General features: G+C 36.5%; 1 protein-coding gene across 1 annotated transcript in view; it reads left to right on the top strand.

Annotated features, from left to right (window-relative positions):
• Positions 1 to 20,272, top strand: part of RANBP9 (RAN binding protein 9) — an 88,320-nt gene that overhangs the window by 41,443 nt on the left and 26,605 nt on the right. The window contains exons 3-5 of the mRNA XM_026511511.4: positions 8,184 to 8,236; positions 9,155 to 9,322; positions 13,454 to 13,476. Of these exons, the coding sequence (XP_026367296.2) occupies positions 8,184 to 8,236; positions 9,155 to 9,322; positions 13,454 to 13,476 (244 nt within the window). The remainder of the gene's footprint in view (positions 1 to 8,183; positions 8,237 to 9,154; positions 9,323 to 13,453; positions 13,477 to 20,272) is intronic.

The following is a 20,272-nucleotide window of genomic DNA, read 5'->3' as shown; positions in this document are numbered from 1 at the left end:
AATAGAAATGGTAAAAGAAGATATCCTTTTCTTTCTTTTTTTTTTTTTAAAGATTTTATTTATTCATTCGACAGAGAGAGAGACAGCCAGTGAGAGAGGGAACACAAGCAGGGGGAGTGGGAGAGGAAGAAGCAGGCTCATAGCGGAGGAGCCTGATGTGGGGCTCGATCCCATAACGCCGGGATCATGCCCTGAGCCGAAGGCAGACGCTTAACCGCTGTGCCACCCAGGCGCCCCAAAGATATCCTTTTCTTGTTCAAGGGGAAAGCATTTAGTCTTTTACCTTTTTTTTTTTTTTTAAAGATTTTACTTATTTATTTGACAGACAGCCAGTGAGAGAGGGAACACAAAGAGGGCGAGTGGGAGATGAAGAAGCAGGCTCCCAGCAGAGCAGGGAGCCTGATGCGGGGCTCGATCCCAGGACCCTGGGATCATGCCCTGAGCCGAAGACAGATGCTTTAACGACTGAGCCACCCAGGCGCCCCTAGTCCTTTACCATTAAGTATGATGTTAGGTATGGATTTTTTTTAATAGATGCTTTTTACCGGGTTAGGAGGTTCCCTTTTATTCCTAATTTGTTGAGTGTTGTTATAAAGAAGGGATGATGGAGTTTGTCTTAATTCTTTTTCTGTGTCAATGATCATGTTGCTTTTATATTTTTCATTCTCTCAGTATGGTGTATAACATTGATTATGTTTCTAAACCAACCCGTATTTCTAGGATAAATTCCCCTTGGTCATGATGTGTAATAATCCTTTTTGTATGTTGCCAGATTTGGTTTGCTAGTTGAAGATTTGAGCACATATATTCATAAAGGATAGTTTCTGTTGTTTTCTTGTGGTGTCTTTGATTTGGATAATAGGGTAACACTGGGAGGAGTCTGAGAATTGGTGATAATTTTTCTTTATGTTTGGTAGAATTTACCAATGAAGCCATCTGAGCGTAGCTTTTCTTTGTGGGAAGTTTTAAGGTTGCTATTGAGTTTTGGTAGTTTATGACTTTTAGGAATTTGTCCATTTTAAGTTAAGTAGGTTATGTAATGTGTTGCTGTATAGTTCATAGTATTTTCTTATAATTCTTTTTATTTCCTTAAAATCTTTTTTTACTTTGGTAGTAATTACATTCTTTTGTTCCCGATTTGATTGAGTCTTTTTTCCTCTTAGTAGAACCAACTTTTGAATTCATTGATTCTTTTGTTTTTCTGATCTTTATGTCATTTATTTCTGCTCTAATCTTTATTATTTCCTTCCCATTGCCTGCTTTGGGTTTTTTAGGTTTGTTTGTTTGTTTTTAATTATCTCGTTTCTCAAAGTAGAAAGTTGGATTATAGAGATATTTCTTTAAGATTTTATTTTTAAGTGATCTCTACACCCAACATGGGGCTTGAGTTCAACAACCCTGAAATCAAGAGTTGCACACTCTACTGACTGAGTCAGCCAGGTGCCCTGAGATATGTCTTTTTTAAATATAGGCAATTGCAGCTATAAATTTCCTTCTGAGTACCACTTTAGACTCATCCCACAAGTTTTGATGTGTTACGTTTTCATTCTCATTCATTTCTAAGTATTTTCTAATTTCCCCTGTGATTTCTTTGTTTTTTTTAGGAGCGTGTTGTTTAGTTTCCACGTGTTTGTGTACATTGAAATTTTTCGTGTTTGTAATTTCTGGTTTAATTTCCTTGTGGTTGGAGAATATACTGTGTATAATTTCAGTTATTTTAAATTTATTGAGGCTTGTTTTATGGCCTAACAATAGATCCTGGAGATTCTTCTGTGTGCTCTTGAGAAGCATGTCTCGTCCCCACATGGTTGGCGGAGACTTCTGCAGATGTCTATTAGTTCTGGTTGGTTTACATTTGTGTTCAGTTTTGCGTTTCCTTGTTGATTTTCTGTCCAGTTATTCCACCCATCATTCAAAGTGAGTTATTGAAGTTTTCAACTATTGTGAATTGTGTATATTAATTCTTTGAGTTTTAGCTTTAAATAGGACTCTGTTGCTAGGTTTGTATTTGTGTGTAATTGTTATGTCTTGATGTATTGACCCTTTCATCGTGATAAAATATGTTCTTTAATTTTTACTAACAACTTTTGTCTTAAAGTCTATTTTGTCTGGTATAAGTATAGACATCTAGTCTCTCATTTGATTACTGTTTAGTATGTCTTTTTCCTTCCTTTTACTTTCACCCTGTTTGTGTGTGCAAATCTAAAGTGTCCTCTGTGGAGTACATATCACTGGATCTTTTTTCAAAAGAGAAAAAGACTATTCAGTGGATCTCTGCCTTTTGTTAGGATGATCTTATTTATCCATTTGCATTTATTATCATTATTGATAACATAGGACTTAAGTCTGCCATTTTGATATTTATTGTTAATGTGTTCACTGTTCTTCCCTTGTTGCTTTCTTTTGTGTGTATTAGATGTTTTCTAGTGAAACTTTTAAGTGCATTGTGGCTTCTTTTTTGTAGTTCTTGAGTTCTTTTTTTTTTTAATATATAAAGCTTTATTTGTCTATCTGAGAGAATGTGAGTGAACAGAAAGAGGGGCAGAGGGAGAGAAAGAATCCCAAGCAGACTCCCTGCTGAGTGCAGAGCCTGATGCAGGGCTCGATCCCAGGACCCCGATATCATGACCTAAGCCACAACCAAGAGTCAGACGCTTAACTGACTGAGCCTCCCAGGTGCCCCTGGAATTATTCTCTTAGTGGTTGCTCTGGAGGATTACTCAGATAATATCTTAATATGAAAATATAATTTGGATTGATACCAACTTAATTTCAGTAGTATGTTAAAGTTTGCTCCATAGTATATCTATTTTTCTCCCTTGTCCTTTTTGCTATTATTGTCATAAAATTATATCTGTATGCAATTTAAACCCAAAATGCTACAATTACTGCTTTATGTTTTTTAGATAGAAGAGAGTTAGAAACAAGTCATTTATACTTTTATGTTTACCTATGTTGTTACTGTTGAGGTCCTTGCTTTGTGTAGATTTGAGTTACTATCTAGTTTCCTTCCTTTTCTGCCTTATTAGTTCTTATTCAGGTTTGTTAGTGACAAATTTTCAGTTTTTGTTTAGTTGGGAATATCTTAGTTTCTCCATTTTTGAAGTACAGTTTTGCTCCATATAGAATTCTTGCTTCCCAGGCTTTCTTTCAGCAGAGCAGTATATCATCCCACTGCCTTCTGGCTTCTGTGGTTTCTGATGAGAAGTGTGTTGTGTATCTAATTGAGTAAACTGGCATTAACTATATAAAGCAATAATGGTGACATTCTTGTGGAGTGTGCGACATATAAAAAAAAAACAGTGATAGCAGTAGCAAAAGTGTGGGAAGAGGTAAACAGGCTTTAAGAAGTTTTGCGTTACATTGTCATCATGTGATAAATATACTAATTCAATCAAGAATATGTTAAAGATGCCATTTTTCACACTTATAAGGTGTTTGTTAACACAATACTGAAGTGTATAGCAAAAAGTTACAAAGGTTAAATATAGAAAAATACAAAGAACATAGGAAAGGATGAATGGAGAGAACAGATGGGAAACTAACAAGCTAGTAGACTTAAACCTATCTATAGTAGGAATTAAACTAAACTAGTCTTCTTAGTCTCTGTTATTTGATATTTGGTACAACCATAATTTAAAAAATGCTAATAAATGTGAAATTTGAAAATACCTGTATTGATACATTGATCTGAAAATTTTTTATGTCTGTTTGCTTTGCTAAACACATAGTACCACAATAATAAATTTCTTGTTCATGTACTTTATTATTTTTTTTTTTTTAAGATTTTATTTATTTGACGGGGAGAGAGACAGCCAGAGAGAGAGGGAACACAAGCAGGGGGAGTGGGAGAGGAAGAAGCAGGCTCATAGCGGAGGAGCCTGATGCGGGGCTCGATCCCAGAACACCAGGATCACGCCCCGAGCCGAAGGCAGACGCTTAACGACTGAGCCACCCAGGCGCCCCTTGTTCATGTACTTTAAAAATCTCGTCACTCCCTCACTGCTGTTGACTTTGAGCTTGTTTTTATATGTCCTGCACACTTGAAACATGTACCAAACATGTTGGTTCACTGCATGTTACAGGCCACACCCATCCACCTCTGCTGGTACAGGTTTCCCCCGTCAAATAACTTTGCTTCCACCACTTCACAATAACCCACAAGCTACAGTGCTATGTCACCTACTTCCCCAAGTAAACTTCAGGTCTTTTCAGTGTAAAGTGCCATATTTATTGTAGTGTTGATGTATTTTAAACACTTTAGCATGTGTAAAATTGTTTTTACTGAAATTAGGGGTTTTTTAAATTGGGTTCTTCTCTCCTTTAACGTGTTACTAATGGAGTTTTGGAATGCTGTGCTCTTAACCCCACTTTTTCCCATAAACCCTGTAGTTTTTACTGCATGATTTTGTATAGTGCAGTGAATTTAAGGACCTTAAATGTGATAATATAGCATGAGTCCCGCTTCCCCCAGCTTCAGTTTGGTAGAGATTTCATTTCACTGTCTTCTGGGCTTCATATATTCTTGTGAGAAATGTGCACCTGAGTGTTCAGCTCAGTGTTCCTGTGACAGTAAAATGTCTTTTTTTGTCTCCTGGCTGCTTTCAGTGTCTGTCTCTCTTGTTTGTTTGTTTGTTTGTTTGTTTTTAGTTCGACTGTGATTTGTGCCTAGGTGTGCTTTTTTTTGCATTTAACCTGCTGAGGTTTGCCAGGCTTATGAATTTATAAATGTTTTTCTTTTTCCCAAATCTGGGAAATTTTTCTCAAAATTTTTAACCCACTCTCTTTTTCTCCTTGTGGGACTCTGGTTACATGTATGTTAGACCTTTTTTTTTTTTTCTTTTAAAGATTTTATTTATTTATTTGACAGAGATAGAGACAGCAGCAAGAGAGGGAACACAAGCAGGGGGAGTGGGAGAGGAAGAAGCAGGCTCATATCAGAGGAGCCTGATGTGGGGCTCGATCCCAGAACGCTGGGATCACGCCCCGAGCCGAAGGCAGACGCTTAACGACTGAGCCACCCAGGCGCCCCTCTTCTACATATCCTAAATGTACTTTTTAAAATATCCTCTTTGTCTTACTGTCCACTTGTTCGTGTCATCTAGAATGCATTCTTGTTGCAGTTACGTATTTCCCTGGCCTTCTTCATATTTGGGTATTCTAGAATTTTGCTTTTGTAGTCTCATTTTGATTGGGAAATCTAAAGGTTTTCTTCATTTTGTTCATCTTTTTCTATACTTATTTTCTTTTTATTACAGTTTGTACTTTCTAACACCTGGGCCCCCAGACTAAAAGCAGGTGTACATTGGAGTTCTCAGGTCCCTTTTCAAGGTGAACTAGCAGCCTTGCCAATTCAGTCACTGATCTGTTCGACTGCTTTGTTCCATATTAGTCAAGAGACGTCTACTTCTCTTAAGTAGACCGTGGTGTCCGACAAGCTTTAACCAAGGCAACAGATGGTGTCAGCGTTTCCACATCTTCTTTCAGGAGCCTTTCGTAAAGCCAGTTTTTGGCTTTAAGCAGTGAGCATGGCTGATGTTCTCTTGTGGAACATTTTAAGTCCTTGTGTCCTCAGAAGGGGAAACTTGTAGGCATCACGAGTGCTCATAAACCCAGAGCTTTGCTGGTCCCTAGCCGTATCCCTGCTCGCAGCTTTGTATTTCTTCTCCTCGAAGACTTGAGTCTTGTACCTTCTTAAGTAATTTTTCCCTCCCAGTACTTAAATTGTAGGTTCTGTTTGGAACAGAGGGGCTGAGCTAAAATACACACTTAATAAATCTTTCTGACCGTGTATCTAAATGTTGTTTCTTGATGTTTTGTCACTCTTATCTCACTTGATACCTGCTCTTGATAGTAATACTGCTTTCGTGAGTTCAGCTCGCTCAGAGTTTTACTATCTGGTCGGGCAAACACAAAGTTATTTTTCCTTTTGAAAATATTGTTCTTCTTGATTAAAATTCTGTATTTTTACATATGAGCTTTAAAATCATTTTCTGGTTTTGAAAATTTATTGGGAATCTTTCTTAAGTCTTATTACATGTATATATTAATTTTGGAAAGATAAGTCTTTTTGTACTGTCAAGTTATCCAGATATACATAGTATATCCATTTATTTACGCTTTTTATATATTATTTTTATGCCATACTTGAGATTCCCATTTTATGATTTCTGTAGTTTTGTGACTGGTATGTTTACACTACTTTTTTTCTCTACCTGGTACTACTAGAAGAGAAATTTAAATTTTTGTGTTTTTTTTTAATATCCAGTCACTTTGCCGAAAAACTTCATTATACTTGACCTCTGAACGACACAGGTTTGATCTGCATGGGTACACTTACATGCAGATTTTTTTCCAGTAAATACAGCGCAGTGCTATAGATATATTTTCCTTATGATTTTCTTAGCATTTTCTTTTTTCTTCCTTATGACCTTATTCTAATAGTACAGTATATAATATACATAATCTGCAAAATACATGTCAGTTCACTGTTTGTGTTATCCATAAGGTGTCAATAGCAGACTATTAGTAGTTAAGTTTTGGGGTTTCTTTCTTTTTTTTTTTTTCTTTCTTTTTTTTTTTTTAATAAAGATTTTATCTCAGAGAACACAAGTGGGGGTCAGGGGCAGAGGGAGAGAAAAAACAGACTCCCCATAGACAGGGAGCCTGGAGCCGATGCTGGACTTAATCCCAGGGCCTCAGAGATCATGACCTGAGCCGAAGGCAGACGCTTAACCAACTGAGCCACCCAGGCTCTCCCAGTAGTTAAGTTTTGGGGGAATCAAGTTATACATGGATGTTTGACCACATGGGAGTCAGCACCCCAGCCCCCTCCCGCCCCTCCAGTATTCAAGGGTCAACTGTAATTCTAAAAGCTTTTAGTAGTTTCTGTAGTTTTCTATGTATATAATCATGGCAACTACAAATAAAGATTATTTTATATCTTTTAATATTATACTGGTTGTTTTCATTATATTATTAAATTATCTGAAACCTTCAGAATAATGTTTAACAGTTGTAGACAATTCCATGTCCTGTTTTAAGTGGAAATGGCTTCAGTGTTTACTGTTGAGTATCTTGCTGTATTAGATTTGGGAAAATGTGTCATATTTTAGTTTCATTTTATTTTGCTTGAGTTTTTATTAAAAATGGTAGCTGAGGGGCGCCTGGGTGGCTCAATCAGTTAAGCGGCTGTCTTCAGCTCAGGTCATGATCCTGGAGTCTCTGGATCAAGGCCGGTATCAGGGTCCCTGCTCAGTGGGGGGTCTGCTCCTCTCACCCTGCTCACACTCTGTGTGTCTCTCTCTCTCAAATAAATAAGTAATATCTTAGCAAAAATAAAAATGGTAGTTGAAATTTATCAAGTGCCATTTTAATCATAGTCAATTAACCTTTTCACAAACTGGATTTACTTTATTCTTTTATTTAGTTGGTGGTTTGCCTCTTTCTTTCTTTTTTTTTCTTTTTTTGCATCTGCTATCTTTATCAGGTTTTATTAGTATTTTACAAGCTTTTAAAAATGAATCGCATGCCTTAATACTTTTTCCTTTTATATTTCTTTTTTTGGAGGTAATTTTATTCTTTTAGTTTGATAAATTAAAAACTAAGAATCCCATGTCTAATTTGATTTTGTCATTTTGCCAAACTCTGAGAAAACCAGTACATGGATACCATATAGTACATACTTGTAAATGTAATTTTATTAAATATTTCCGATGTTTTTATATGAATTTGACATTTTTTCCAAATACGTATCCATGTCCCTTTCTTTATGGTCTAGATTATTACTCTGTCTTTCTAGAAATATAATCGTTTCCTAATTATTGTTTCTTTTTTCTTCCACAAGTCCCCCTATACTCTTTATTAGAAGTCTTAATCCTAAATATTTACATGTAGATAAGTTGAAAGGTTTTTGTAGTTGTTAGTGGAGTGCGTAATTATTACTAGTACTTTGGGTGTATTTATGAATTAGTGCTATGGAAATTTACTGTGAATCTGGGTTTTATTGTTGCTTAATATTGCCTTTTTTGCTGTTATGAATTGTAGAACTTTTTTGTAGCTGTCCTGTGAGTTTCAACTTGGGTTGGGTTCTGATATGTGTCAGAGTATTTGGTAATTTTTACATATATGGTTATAATAACCTGCTTTTCTTCCTCTCCCCCCCCCCTTTCTTTTTTTAACAGTTACATGGGAATTGGTCTTTCTGCTCAAGGTGTGAACATGAATAGACTACCAGGTACTTATCGTTGAATTATAGTACTGTCTTATGGCTACATCTTTTCTGGCTAAAAATTTGAAGTAATAATTTGAAATAGTTAAATACATTGATTTTCTGTATTTTTAATCTCCTGTGTCATGAGTTCAAAGTGGAAGCCAAGTGGTTTTAAAAAATTTTAATTTTGTGCTATTCAGCAAAACTTACATCTACCATGCATTTTGTTGTTTTATGTTTTTGCTTGCTTTGTTTTGTTTTGGTATTTTACATTACATAGTCATATCAACTACTTTAAATATTTTAATGTGATTGATTCTCTTTGCTACCCAGCACATTCCTGGCTTTTAACCTGTTTTCATTTGTGTAATATTCTGGGAATGTAGGCTAATAGTAAAAGTAAACTAAGGAAGGTGTCAATTGAGATGGCAGAACTGTTTCCCAAAACCATTCATCAGATGCAACTGATTCTTGAATTATACTTTCCGGTATTCTATTTACTAATGTTAAAAATTAATTTGGGGGAAACTTTTTGAAAATAGAAAAATCTTCTACTTTATATTAAACTGTGTGTGTGTGTGTGTGTGTGTGTGTGTGTGTGTTTAAATCAAATCAGAGCAAAATTCCTTTGGTCTGTTAGCAAAGGAAATATGCATGGAAAATGTGTCTTGCTATTTTTTTTTTTTAATGGTAGGAGTCTTGTTTAATACATGTTTTAGTCTTCTGTGTGGCAGATTTATTTTCCTTAGTGTTGTAAGCAGTATTTTAATGTAGAAATCATGTGGTGTAATTGTTGGGAATTTACATGTACATTTGGGAATTTTATCTCTGTGCTATCATCTATTGTACCATTCTTGCTTTTCTTGTCATAATCTTAGTGAATAGCTCTAGTACAGAGGAACCTTACTTTTCATTGTAAATATACTGGAACTTTCTCTTTAGGCTGGGATAAACATTCATATGGTTATCATGGGGATGATGGACATTCATTTTGTTCTTCTGGAACGGGACAACCTTATGGACCAACTTTTACGACTGGTGATGTCATTGGCTGTTGTGTTAACCTTATCAACAATACCTGCTTCTACACCAAGAATGGACATAGTTTAGGTACTAAGATAATGTATTGCATGTAAAATAATCAAATATTGTGATTATTGTACTTACAGCATGGTAGTCACGTGTATTATGTAGTCCTCGATTATAGATACATGCCTCTGGACATTCTTTCTTTGTTCTTTTCAGGTGGAAGTTGAGGAAATGGTGAAAATTTGTGTTCTGTGAAAGCCACATTGTATCACGTGTATGGGAATAACTGTGAAAATAATCCCCATGCTCACATATTTATTCAAGTAATAGAAATGCTAAGTGTTTTCTGCTTTGAGTAAAACACTAAACACTTCATAGTTTGACTGAGTTCTGTAGGTAACAGGTACTGAGAGAAAAAAGGCTGTCAGTTTTTAGTGTAGTATGGGGTAATAACGAAGGAAAGGCTTGATGCTGTCAACCAAACAAAAGGCATTTGACCTAAAAGGACAGGCCTGCTAACAGTGATGACTAAAGTTCTGCAGAACGGAGCAGAATTAAAACCATAACAGCAAAATTTCTAAGGATAAAAGACAGATGGCGAATAAAAAAATAAAGTAATAAAAACACAAAGAAGCCTATCCATTCTAAGACTAGTAGAAAATTAGGCTTTTTAGTTGCATATGCACCTGCAGCTCTTCAAATTGAGGATTCTGTGTGGTTGTTATACTCCCTTTTCCTAGAAGTTTTTTGTTTTTGTTTCTATACAGAAACTATAAAGGATAGTAAGACTGATGCTTAAAAAATAAAATGGTTTCACGTTATTTGAAAAGTCTTGATTCGAAGCAAATTACTTCTGATGAGGTAAAGCAAAAGGACGCAAAAACTAGCCTGAGAAGGCAGAGATTTCAGTGTGCGCGTAAATAGTACTTAAAAATGAGACAGCAAATAGTGTCCTTAGGCATATAATAGATGTTCTTTCATATAACGCAAAAACCGTTGTATCTTTCATTTCATAGTAGAAAATTCTAAATTTCTGGCTACAGTGGTAATAGCTATATCCTTTTTAGTGTCTCAGCATATTCCTGATGTAAAATTAGTATCTTCACTTTGATATTCAGCTTAAATCTTTTCCTTCTAATTATGAATATTGATTTTGAAGTCCTGTCTTATCTGACATAAAGTTTGTCCCAAGTCCACAGTAGACCCTTTTATTGTCATTGTTGTCAAGAGTGTTGATTCAGGACACCAGGCAAGAATGTGTATATGTGATTTGATTGCTGTGGCCAACCAGTTCCCAAAGGATTCAGCCTCTTTAGTTGATTCCTTGTTACTATTCTGGCTCTGACTTATCAAAGCATTTAACCCAGGATGGTCTTAGTTGCCTTGGTTGCTTAAGATATTTGATCTTAAATTAAACTGCAGAAATCTGCTTTTAGGTATGATCTTTGATTCAGAAATGCAAAAGGCATGTTTTTAAAACCAAAATTAGTCTTTTTACAGTTTTCTAAAACTTTATTCCAGAGAAGAAATTTTGTTTTGGGAGATGGAAAGATCATAGGTGATGTGATTTTATTTGTTTCTTATTAGACTTTCACAAACATTTATGTTGAGATTTTCTCTTGAATAAGAGAACTATTTTTAAAATGTGAGATACTTCTTAAGAAAAGGGTACTTAATGATAAAATCATGTTCTAATTTTAAGTAAATTTTTGAGGCGTTTGTCAGTATTCATTTATATATTTAATGTTTATTAAGCCCATAGAGTGGCGATTCTAAGAGCCATTAACATGGTTCTTCAGTTGCCTGGGTTTGTCTCCTGGCTTAGGCCATGTGACCGTATGCAAGTTAATATTTCTGTTCCTCAATTTGTAAAATAGGACCGCTATAATACCTCCCTTTTTTAGACTGAAATGATCCATGCAAAGTTCTTAGGTGATTGCCTGGCACATAGTGAGTACTCATTCATGTTGTTTATTCTCATTGCCCGAGTCTGGGCTGGATGCTGGGGATGCAGTAGTAACAAGTTACTCCTCTAGAACAGAGGACAGCAGGCCACAGACCGTGATCCAGATTGGTCTCCTGTCTGTGCTTTAAGTCGAGTTGCATGGGAACAAAGCCACACCAATTCGTTTGTGTAATGTGGGCAGCGCTTTCCTGTCCAGTGGCGGAACTGAGTGCTTGTGATGGAGACTGTAGAGCCTGGAGAGCAGAAGAGATTTACTTATTCTCTGGGTCTTTGCAGAAGTATGCTTCCCTCTGGTCTGAATTCTAGCATCTAGAAGATAAAAATATACGTACTGTTGTTTTGTATTTCCTGAAGTGGATTATTTCTACCCAAATGCTGAAACATCTTTAGTTTCTGTTTCAAAATACATATTTACTGATTATAGAAATAGAAATGGAAAGGTTTTTATTTGAGAAAATAGAGAAGCAGTTCAGTATCTTGGTTAACTTAATTGGAAATTTTTTACTTTTATTGAATGTCATCAATTGGAGATCACTTTTTGAAAAGCCTCTTGACAAATCAGAAAATTAGAAATATAAAAAAAATTGTCTTCCGTGTAAAATTTAAATCTGCTAACTTACAAAAGTGGCATCTTTCTGTGGTCTGAATGTGTACAGGTTGTGGTGGCTGTATTTGGCAGTGTTCAAACATGTAAACCTGTGGGATTGAGTTGTGTTTCTCATTAGAGTTTTTGGTAAAGACAGGATTTCAGTAATTACTAACAAAAAGGAATTTTGGCTAAAACTGTAAAAGTAGACAGTCTTTTCTATAATAGACCTCTTTGGGGAAATTTTTTTAGGCTGCTAAATTATGATTAAGATACTAAGATATGATTGGTAATATTTGATTAAAATATTCTCTGTTGTTTTCTGTACCCTTTTTAGTTTCCTGAAAATTTTAGAATAAATTTCCATATTTGGCTGTAGTCACTTTGCTTTCTATTTATTAATGAAGCTAAAAGTAATTGATGTTTTATGGGGGGCTTGGGGGACCTCCAGCTTTGCTTTCTTTTGACAAGCCAACATGAATTTACTAGTTTTTTAGAAGTCATAAAAACAGGACTTAACTACAAACCACTATTTTTACACATTTATTAAAAACCATATAGTAGAGTGGCATAGTCATTTTGTCTTTTAATTTTATTACTTTGATTGGTAGAGTCAGCTAATTCTGTTTTCTGATGGCACAGCACATTTACAGAGCCATAAAATCTCAAGTGGGAAGAGACCTTAAAAGATAATTTGATAGAAACGCCCTCAAATTTTAGATGGCGATCAACATGGGAGAGGTAGTGGTGCTGGTGTGGTTTTTTTGTTTTGTTTTAATGTGTGTTTAGACTGGAAGAATTGAGAGTAACTGACTATCTCCTGTTTTTCTAGAGCTCAGTCTTTTTTAAACATGAGGTCCTACAGAAATATTTGGTTTATTTATTTTATTTTCAGCTAAGTAATATATTTAAATATTTGAAGAGAGATAATATATTAAGTCATCACTTTGGGATGCCAGTAGACTTACTCCTGTGACTCGTATCTGGAACGTGACTATGCTGAAATTACTGTCAGAGGACATTGATGAGAAATTCTCAACTGTATAAACCTTGATCCTTTGAATGAGAAATCAAGTTTTTTTGCAGAATAGTCCAAAGTTACTTAACAATGTACTTTCGTGAGAAAAAAAATTTTTTTTAAGAAACAGAAGTACTGTATTTTGCATCGTTCACTTTTTTTTCTTGGTAACAAAAAAATCTCTTCTTTCCCTCCCCCCCAAAATTACTTAAAAGCGAAATCTAGGTGAGGAAGATTAAGTGATAAGACTGGGTAAAGCAGCTTGGGTGTTGGTCAAAAATCAGATGTGACTATTTTGCAACCAGTTTTCTTATATGGTTCTTGACATAGCTTAGAAGGTACATCTGAAACCAGAGTCCTGGAGAAAGTCGCAGTGCTCCAGAAATAACACTGGTGTGTGACTAACAAGGATGCGGATCTTGAAAGGAGATAGAGCTTTCACTCAGACCTCTGTTGGCATTACTGAGAAAAATACTAGTCTCATTATTTTGTATTTAGCTTTAAAATTTTTTCCTTTCCTTCCTTTGCCATTCCTTCCCTTGTTTTCAGTTATAAATTCAGCTTGTCACTATCGTCTGCCTTTGAAAAACCGTGTCTAATGCCACTTTTTTTTTGTTTTGTTTTGTTTTGTTTGTTTTTTAGGTATTGCTTTCACCGACCTACCGGTAAGACATACTTTCTTTTAAAAGCTGTTTTGTATTTTTAATTAAAAGAAGTATAAAGAAACTAGTATTAAGCATGGTTGGAATTCCGTCTTCCTGATATCTAACAAGTTTATAGGCGATGCCTAGACTAGAGATCCTTTCTCTAGCCACCGTTGCTGTGTACCTTCAGAAATTAGGCTCCAAAGGGCACCGGGTGCCCTGGAACAAGGGAATTTCGTTGTAGCTAAAAAAATAAATCAGAATTGATGACTTCAATACACCTTGTAATGTCACTGTCACCGCATTCACTTGAAATATGTTTCTTTGGTGTTGCTGAACTTTTCGGCAAGAAGCTGCACAGCGGTCATGGGCATTTATCAACACAGCGCGTACTGAGTGCCCGCTGTGGGGAAGGCTGTGCGCCGGGGAGGCATCAGAACGGAGAAGGTCTCTGTCCTCTTGCAGTGTTCAAGCTGGGGAATAGGAGTAAACAGTCCATTAAAAACAAATTACAACATTTTAAAAGGTGGCGCAGGTACTTTTTAAAGAAAGAGGAAAAGGAGGTGGGAGTACCAAAGACAGAACACGGGCTGTGCGGTTTGCCCCCCTTGGCCAAGGTTTGCCAAGGAGGACTTGAGCAGAGACTTGGGACAAAGCGAGGGAGCCCACGGGATGAGTAGGGAGAGCAAGAGTGTCCCCAGGCAGAGGAACAGTTAGAGGAGCCCGACTAAGGAAGGGGCCCAGAGAGGGGACGAAGACAGAGTGTGCTAGCTGAGTCCGAGATCCTGGGGGCGGGGGGTGGTTAGCGAGATCATGGAGACCCGGAGGGCCCTTGTAAGTACCTAGGCATTTCCTTTGAGTGACGTGCAAAGGCACTGCAGAGTCTCAGTTCTCACGGGGTAGCTTCAGTTTTAAAGGATCGCTGATGCTTTCGACTGCTGCTTGAACAGTAGACTGGGGCAGGATTTAGGGCAGAAGCAGGCGGACCCGTGAGGAGGCTCTTGCAGAAATTCGGGCAGCGGGTGATGGTGACGCACATCATTAGAGATCAGAGAACTGCTTTGATTCTAGATACCTTGTTTACCGAGGCAGACTGCGCATTGTAACATGCATGATGTATAACGCTAATGGGGGGGGAGACCTAACAAACTAGGATAGGATGCTTTGTTATCACTTAGAATTTTGGGGTATTTAAGTAAAGGTTTTTAATCAGTATCACTTGTTGCACACCTGCAAATAATGACATAAGGAATAGAGCTTGATTAAGGTATTCCCCCAAACTTCAAGTTTTGAGTCCAGTCTTTTAAACCACTTTTTTAGAGCTGATGTCTGTAGTTTTCTATGTGATGCTATCTTCTGTGCCATCCAGAACACTTCTTAAGAGCTCTCCAGTATGTCTCTGGCATTTTCTTCCAAGCTTCTGATTGCATTGTGCAGGCTCTGATGCTATCAATTTTTAATATTACCAGAAGGCACTACAACAACCGGGATTCTGATATTTCTTATTTGGTCCATACATAACTTGTTGACTAAAATGTCTTAGAGGTAGCAATTATCCAGCTGTTTCACCAGGAAACAGTCAAGTTCCAGAGTTTAGAGAGAGCTTATTTCAGTAGATTCACACCTGTGTGGGCAGTGACAGCTGTCTGAGCAGACAGATGTGAGGTACCAGTGCTTACAGGACACATTTCAGTTTCAGAGATGTTTGACAAAGGAGAATCAGAGGCAGAGAATAGTCATCCCATCTATAGATTATTAATATTCCTGAAGAAAATTCTAGGAAAAAAAACCCAGAAGAAATCAAAGTTATAATAGAGAACAACTGTGCTAATAAGCCAAGGAAAATGTGGAGTCTAAAATCAACGTGTTCACTAGGAAGCATTATTTAATAAGCAGTAATGGAGCCAGTGTTTATCTTTTTGAAAAAGTGTGTAATCTTAGGATTTTATCTTATATTTATGCCAAAGTAAGTTTCAGGTAGATTAAAGAGTTAAATTAAAAAATTAAAAAATATCATTTGAAAAAAAATCCCAACTGAGAGCCAAGAGAATTTTCTGAAGGATTGGATGTGAAAATATGAGAGGATAGGGCTTTGAGATTCTTGGCCTGAGGAATGGAAAGAATGGCGATGCCACTTACTGATACAGAGAAGGCCGAAGGCCGTATATAGACAGAGCAGGTTGGGGGGGGGCGGGGGAGGGGAATCTGGAGATCAGTCTTGGATAAGTTAAATGGAATTCCCAAGTGTACAGTTGGCCCTGTAAGCCTAGAATTCAAGAGAGTGATCTGGACTGGAGACAAAAATTTGGGAATCCTTGGCATTTCCGTGTTTAAAGTCATGAGACCAGATGACATCGACAAGGGAGTGTGTGTAGGCAGAGAAGAGGGGCATGCATGTTTGGGAGAAGAGAAGCAACCACCAAAGGGAGATTGAGAAGGAGCAATCCGTGAGGTAGGAGGAAGACTTAGTTAGAATTGGGTGTGTCCTCAAAGCCAAGTGAGGAGGAAAGCATCTCTAGAAGAAAGGCAAAATCAACTGTGTGAGATGTCCCTGTGATACGACAGGTAGGCTAAGGACGGAGAATTGGACCCGCGGGTTTAGCAGAGTAGAGGGTGCTGGTGACTTTGACACAGTTTCAGTAGAGTGAGTGATCAAGAAATCCTGATCGGAAAGGATTTAAGAGCGAAAACGAGGAGGGAAATCACAAAGTAGGGACAACTTTGTGGAGGATTTCAACTGAAATAGGAAGCAAGTGGGATATGGTAGCTCGTGGCGGAAGTATAGGCAATGAAAGATTTTTTTGATTTACCGGGATGTTTATTCGCTGATGAGAATGATTCCGGTAGCAAGCACACAAGTTAATCTAAAGGGAGGACAAGTAACGTAGTCATCACAGGCGTAAGTGGACACGTGGGACTGGGATCATGTGCTTCGTGGAGGGGAGGCTGCCGGTGCGGCTGCCGGTGGGTTGGTGCAGGGCGGTGTGGCTCAGAACTGTCAGAGGCTGTGGGCAACACTGTGTTGCATTTGCAGTTGGCTGAAGGGCTCAACTTGTTGGGTGTTGTGGGTTTTTTTGTTTTGTTTTGTTTTTTTACCTCTTTGTGGCCCTAAACAAGTAAAACCAATTGTCAGAGCAAGCAGATGTTTTATGAGCTTTTGTTCCTTGCTTGTACAAGTGGTGATGATTTGGAAAACGCTAAGCTGGTTGTAGACATGTTGACTATTTTTGTGTAGTCTTCTGATTATTTTTGTCCCATTTTAGAATCACTAGTTATGTTTTTTGCCTTGTCTATAATTAAGCAGTGGTGATATTCAGCTTTGTAACAACAGTGGGTAAAGTGGCAGTTATGGTGGTTGTTACAAGGTTTTGTGTTTTTTTAATACACTGGTTCTGAGAGCTTTTTATTTTTGTGACTCTGAGATCTTCTGGGACTCCTGCATGTAGCACAACATTCTGCTACTTAAAAAGGAAAAAAAAAAAGTCTTTCCCTTGAGGGCCCCACCAAAGAAGCGTTTGTATGTTCTGTACCTGTGATCTCTCACTAGCCAGTTGTAGCATTAAATTCTGAGAGTATATTTACAGAACAAAAGTTTATCTAGACCGTGGTGCACTTAATCATGGAACCTGGGGTGTTTACACCGCTTTGAAAACCTTGTCTCAGAATGATCTTTCTTCCTCAGCTCACCTCACCAGTTCGAGAAGTGTCCATCTCTAAACTAATTCACTTTGGGATTGGGTCAATTCGTTTTACAGAAGCTTCTCTCATTTAAAATGATGCTGCTTTCCAGTTCTTTCAGCTGATTTGAAATCTACGTTTTATTAGTTACATTATTTGCTATTTTCATTAGAAAACATCTTTAAAATAGAACAAAATTATGCTATTGAGAATATGATTTTGTGTATAGCTTTTGGCTATTTTTTGGATCTGTATTTTTTATAGGTTAATAGAAATTAGGAGATCTTTTTTTTATTCTCTTCATAGAGATGGAAGTTATTTTTGTTTTTTCTAATTCTAGAAGGGGTGATTTTCTTTTAAATTTAGAAAGTTTCCTAGAAAACATTGTTTTACATAAATCCACAGCCTAGATCCATGCTACATCATGGAAGAACCTTGAAAGCATTATGCTAAAATTAGAAAGACCACATATTATATAATTCCGTTTGTATGAAATGTCCGGAATAGGCAGATCTGTAGGGTCAGAAAGTGGTTCTTGAGGGTTACGGGATGGGGAGGGGTGGGAAGGGACTGCTAATAGGTGCAAGGTTACTTTTTGGAATGATGAGAATGTTGTAAAATTAAATGGCGGTGATGGTTGCACAGCTCTGTGGTTACAGTAAAAACATTGCATCGTTCTATTTTTAGAAATCTACAGTCTAGCAAGTTAAAAAAATCTGTTATATGTATATTTTTAAATGTGTATAGTTTAGCCAGTTAAGGGCTAATTCCCTTCTCTCCAATTCTTCAGGTTTAAAGTTGAGTAAGTAGTATAAAAAATAGTTACTTTTCATTGACCCCAGCTAGCTTTACAACTTCTAGTTTTTTATCACATTCTGATTACAGAAGTAATATATAGTGTTAAGTATTCAAATAATAAATGTTTATAAATACAGAAATGTACAAAAGAGAAGTTTCTCGTAATCCCAACCTGTTCAGATGACCGTGTTGATCTGAGCGTATATCCTTCCAGGTCTGTTTCTAAACTTACGTTAGCCAGTCTGTCCATTATTTAAACGCTTACAGAAAAGGTAGGGTCATAGTTTGTGTGGTCTCTAGCTTGCGGTCTTCATTTAGTAATATATATGACATCTTTCTGTGTGAGTATACAGATGTTTTACTCTTACTTTTGTATAATATCTTACTGTATGATGTACTGCCACAACTTCTAAGATGTACATTTTTCATACTTTGACATGAAAAGTATGCAGGTAAGGGTGCATCTTAGTTAGAATCTATGGCCTGTCAGATTTAATGGGCATTGTTTTTCCTTTGACATAAAATGACGATATATCTTACAGTTATTAGAGTCTGAGTTTCACTGAATGTGGTATGTAATACCACCTGTGAATGGACATTTCTTTTTAATATTTTGCCATTAAAATAATGCTGCTGGGCATATATATCTTTGCACATGTTTGTTTCTCTGTCGGATTTCATTCTTACAAGTGAAATTGCTTTGTCAGTTTTCATAGACTTTGCCAGATTTCTTTCTTAAAAGATTGTATCATTTTATATTTCTGTGTATAGTTAATGAGAGGGCTTATTGTCTCAACCTTCAATCAACACTGGGTGTTTTCAGTCTTTTAAATCTTAATGTGCAAAAAAAAGCTCTTCTTGTTTTGATTTGTATTTTAGGAAATTGAGGTTAAGTGTCTTCCTATTTTTATTGTCATTTTATATTCCTTCTGCAAATTGCCTGTATACCTGTCACCACTTAAAAGAAATTGAGTTGGTCTGTTAATCTTTGTCCTGTATTATGAAAATATTGTTTACTTGAGAATGTTGATCCTTTCTTATATGTGCAGCACATTTCTTTGCAATGAAGTTCATTTGTCTTGACATTTATGGCATGTTTTGTCACAGGAATATTTTACACTTTTTGATGGCACAATTTTATCAGTAATCCTGAATGTCCGTTTTCTTCTATAGTGTTGATATGATTATTTTCTTGAATTTGTCAGAAAAATTTAGCTTAGCAAACAAAACATTTTTAAAGCATCTCTGGGCAATGCTGAATATCAGAATTATAAATTCTGCCTAACAAGATTGCCTTGCACTCTGTTGTTATCTTTATTAAGAGTCTTTGGCTTCATATACTTTTGTTTTAAAGTATTTCATAATTTTGTAATGGAGTTTAATGGAAAGAATACTGTGCTAGAAATGGAGAGGCTTGCATCAATTGCTTTATGTGTATCATTAAGAAGTTTTGTGCTTTCGGATAAATCCCTCTCACTCTTTAGGTCTGTTTTCTCAGTGGTGAAATGAGAGGGTTGTAACAAGTATCTCACTTTCCAGCTTGAAACTGTAAGAACTTGCTAGTTTTGTTGATTAAGAATCAGTACATTTGCGCACATTGCATTACCATTTATTTCCCAAATCCAGTGCAATTCTATTTCTCAGTATTTTGACACAGTATTCCTTTCGTTTCTGATTTTGTTGCTTGGTTGATCAGTTGTTTCTAAATACATCCTCTTAGCTTTTTGCTGTGAAATCTAATAAGCATCTTATATTTACATCCAAATTATCTCCTCTCAAACTTCACCTGATTTTGTACTGCAAATACTTGTGATAACCGTTAAGGCAAAGAAATAAGGCATAAGTACGGAGAATGGTGATGAAGTGGGATTTGGAGGTAATAGGAAGAAAAACTAAACTTAGATCTGGTGTCAGATGAATCTGTGTTCCGGTCCCTCTTCTGTCATAATGTAGACCCTGAGCAAGTTAATTACCCCCAATCCTCAATTTCTTTATCTTTGTAATGCAAACAGTCATTATTTCACGGGATTATTATTATGCTTAAACCCTGCTATTTAGTAGACATTCAGTAACTGGTCCCCCCTGTAGATATAACAAATAGTAATAGAGCCAAAAGAACTTGTGTGTTTTTTGTGTACTTGAAGCTGTTAAACTTGATTGTTTAGCCTCGAAATCTTGGAGCGTATCTAGATGCATTTCTCTGTGAATTTGAATATTTAAATCCTTTTCCACTCCAGAAATATGTGCATTTTGAGTCATTTGTTTTTATAAAGAGAACCCCCACTCTTAATGGCACTGTGTTTTGCTTATAATGACATTCTTAGCACTGTCTCTTTCTAGT

The sequence above is a fragment of the Ursus arctos genome, unplaced genomic scaffold, assembly GCF_023065955.2.
Source record: "Ursus arctos isolate Adak ecotype North America unplaced genomic scaffold, UrsArc2.0 scaffold_31, whole genome shotgun sequence".
Lineage (NCBI taxonomy): Eukaryota > Metazoa > Chordata > Mammalia > Carnivora > Ursidae > Ursus > Ursus arctos.
This window is presented reverse-complemented; position numbering and strand designations above follow the sequence as displayed.